The sequence below is a fragment of the Solanum pennellii genome, chromosome 2, assembly GCF_001406875.1.
Source record: "Solanum pennellii chromosome 2, SPENNV200".
Lineage (NCBI taxonomy): Eukaryota > Viridiplantae > Streptophyta > Magnoliopsida > Solanales > Solanaceae > Solanum > Solanum pennellii.
This window is the reverse complement of record NC_028638.1, coordinates 14,919,514-14,923,402: the sequence shown is the minus strand read 5'-3', so window position 1 is coordinate 14,923,402 and position 3,889 is coordinate 14,919,514. Positions and strand designations below refer to the sequence as shown.

Here is a 3,889-nt window from a genome sequence, read left to right as displayed (position 1 = left end):
TATTTTTTTTGGTAGTATTTATTAATAAATTTCATGTAATGATAGTTGTTTGCATGAGTATTTGTATTTTAAATTAGTTTAGTCATATTTTTATAGTTCATTAGCTTGTTCCTTAATTCGTAATTAAATAATATATATTTTTCATTGATTTATTTATATGATTCTAATATGATAGAGTCAGTCAAATACTAAACTTTATCATGTGTTTGTATTATATTAGGTCTTTAACTTGATTTAATGGATTTATCATGTGTTTGTATTATATTATGTCTTTAATTTGATCTAATGTTAAAAACATGCAGTCTGTTATTAACTAGGATTAAAAAATTATTTTATTTTATTTTCCTAACAACTCTTTTTTGACTTAGAGGAACAATTAATTAAGGCTCAGTTTTTAATTTTTAATTATTAATTTATTTCTTTGAATATATTGTACTCTTTTGACAACACTAATATTTAATATATATTTATTTTGTGTATGTCATTTCATTTGAAGATATGGATAATTCTAAGAACATATTATCAAAATATGAAGATATTCGTTTGATTGATTCTGGTACAACACATACGATATTCAAAAATAAGAAATATTTTTCTCATTTAAGTATGGGTAAAATAAATTGTACTACAATTTTTGGTAGTACTAATATGATTGAGGGTTTTGGAAGAGCCATTGTAATTTTGCCCAAGGGAACTAAACTCATCATTAATAATGCTATGTTTTCTCCAAAATCTAAGAGAAACTTGTTGAGTTTTAAAGATATCCGTGAAAATGGTTATATCCAATCAATGGATGAAACAAATCTTGAATATCTTGGTATTACCAAGAATGTCTCTGGGCAGACATGTGTTATAGAAAAGTTCCCTGCTTTATCTTCTGACTTGTATTGGACAAAAATTAGTGCAATTGAGGCACATTTTATAGTAAACAAGAAGTATACTGATTTCAATACATTTGTACTTTGGCATGATTGTCTAGGACATCCTGGGTCAATTATGATGAAACGAATTATAGATAATTCGAATAGACATCCATTAAAAGACCTAAAAGTTCTTTTAAATGGTGAATTTTCTTGTACTGTTTGTTATCAAGGCAAGTTAATTGTGAGACCATCACCAACGAACGTTAAGATTGAGTCCCCTGCGTTCTTGGAACGTATACATGGGGATATTTGTGGACCTATTCACCCACCTAGTGGGTCATTTTGATATTTTATGGTTCTAATAGATGCTTCTTCTAGATGGTTTCATGTGTGCCTATTGTCATCTCATAACTTGGAATTTGCAAAATTATTGGCACAAATAATAAGGATAAGGGCACACTTTCCTGATAATCAGATTAAGTCAATTTGTCTTGATAATGCTGTAGAGTTTTCATCCCAATCATTTAATGATTATTGTTTAGCAATTGGGATAAGAGTTGAACACTCGTTGCTCATGTTCATACTCAGAATGGTCTCGCTGAGTCATTCATTAAATGTTTGCAATTAATAGCAAGACCATTGCTTATGAAAACTAAGTTGCCCACTTCTTTGTGTGGACATGCAATTTTGCATGCTGCGAAACTTATTCGTCTCAGACCGACAACTTATCATAAGGTTTCTCCAGTGCAATTGGTTATGGGTCAAGAACCTAATATGTCACATCTGAGAATTTTTGATGCCTGTGGCACCACCAAACCGCACTAAGATGGGCCCTCAAAGAAGGTTAGGAATATATGTTGGGTTTGAGTCACCCTCCATTATTCGCTATCTTGAACCATTGACTGGAGACATGTTTACTGCTAGATTTGCAGATTGTCGATTTGATGAGACAGTTTCCCCAAAATTATGGGGAGAGAATAGTGAGATAAAATGAGAAATTTTGTGAAAAAATTTATCAGTCTCATCTTGATCCATATTCTTCTACTTGCGAACAAGAAGTACAAAAGATTATTCATCTGCAGAAAATTGCAAATCAAATGCCAAATGCATTTACAGATTTGAAAAGGATTACTAAATCACATATTCCTGCAGAGAATGTCCCAATTCGAATTGATGTCCCTAAAGGACCATCCGCTAGTGCCATAGCTAATGAGTCAAAAGAACACCTAAAGCGTGGTAGACCATTGGGTTCTAAGGATCAAAATCCTAGAAAAAGAAAGATTAAATGTCAAGATGACACTATGAAAGAATCTCATATGGAAGTTGAAAATTTGAATAAGTCTGATATTCATGAAAGAATCAATGAACTTGAAACTCAAGGAAATAATGAACTATCCATAAATTTAGGAGATGTTTAAACTAATATGAATCGATCAGAAATAGTGATTGTTTATGTCTTTGCATTTAATATTGCAACAAATATCATGCAAGATAATGAGGATCATGAACCTAAATCTGTTATAGAATGTCGACAACGAAATGATTGATCAAAATGGCAAGAAGCAATTCAATCAGAGTTGAATTCACTTGCCAAGCGTGAAGTTTTTGGACCTATAGTTCAAACACCTAATGGTATTAAACATGTTGGTTACAGATGGATTTTTGTGTGAAAAAGAAATGAGAAAAATGAAATACAAAGGTATAAAGCACGCCTTGTGGCACAAGGATTTTCTCAAAGGCCTGGTGTCGATTATGAAGAGACATACTCACCCGTTATGGATGCAATAACATTGCGTTATCTCATTAGTTTCACAGTCCATGAGCAACTTGAAATTCATTTGATGGATGTGGTTACAACCTACCTTTATGGATCACTTGATAATGAGATATACATGAAAATTTCTGAAGGATTTTTGATGCCTAAATCATGTAATTCAAAATCTCGAGAAATGTATTCAATTGAATTGCAAAGATCATTATATGGTTTGAAGCAATCTGGGCGCATGTGGTATAACCGTCTTAGTGAGTATTTAATTAAGGAAGGTTATACAAATGATGCAATTTATCCATGTGTCTTTATAAAGAAAACAATATCGAAATTTGTTGTACTTGTTGTTTATGTTGATGACATAAATCTTATTGGAACTCCAATAGAGCTTCAAAAGGCAATTGATTATTTAAAGAACGAATTTAAAATGAAAGATCTGGGAAGGACAAAATTATGTCTTGGTTTGCAAATTGAGCATTTGACAAATAGTATTTTTGTTCATCAATCTGCCTACACAGAAAAAGTGTTGAAAAGATTCTGTATGGATGAAGCGCATCCATTATGTACTCCGATGGTTGTATCCATTCCGACCTCAAGAAAAGGATGAAGAAATTCTTGGTTCTGAAGTACCATATCTTAGCACAATTGGTGCACTAATGTATGTTGCTAATACTACAAGGCCTGATATAACTTTTGTTGTTAACTTGTTAGCAAGGTATAGTTCTGCTCCTACTAGGAGACATTGGAATGGGATCAAACAAATTTTGCGATATCTTAAAGGGACAACTGATATGGGCTTATTTTATTCTAATAATTGTAGCCCAAATCTTGTTGGTTATGCTGATGCAGGATATTTATCTGATCCACACAAAGCTCGATCCCAAACAAGCTATGTGTTTATATGTGGGTAGACTGCCATATCTTGGAGATCTACAAAGCAGTCCATCTTAGCCACTTTATCTAATCACGCTGAAATAATATCTATTCATGAAGCAAATAGAGAATGTGTGTGTTTAAGGTCTATGATACATCTTAGTCAAGAGAAATGTGGTTTGGAATGTGATAAAGTACCCACCACTTTATATGAAGATAATGCAGCATGATTAGCACAACTTAAGGGAAGATTCATAAAAGAAGATAGAACAAATCACATTTCACCAAAGCTTTTCTATACACACGAACTTAAAAGGAATGGTGACACACGAACTTCAAAAGAATGGTGATATAAATGTGCAACAAATTCGTTCAAGTGACAATG

General features: G+C 32.3%; 1 protein-coding gene across 1 annotated transcript; it reads left to right on the top strand.

Annotated features, from left to right (window-relative positions):
• The first annotated feature begins 3,176 nt into the window (after positions 1–3,176).
• On the top strand, positions 3,177–3,542 carry LOC107009773 (uncharacterized mitochondrial protein AtMg00240-like). Its single transcript, XM_015209110.1, has one exon. It carries the CDS (start codon positions 3,177–3,179, stop codon positions 3,540–3,542), a length of 366 nt encoding a protein of 121 aa, XP_015064596.1.
• The last annotated feature ends 347 nt before the right edge of the window (positions 3,543–3,889 follow it).

Excerpts from the sequence above, each read along its gene's own strand:
- LOC107009773 (XM_015209110.1), top strand. The coding sequence starts at position 3,177 with ATGAAGCGCATCCATTATGTACTCCGATGGTTGTATCCATTCCGACCT.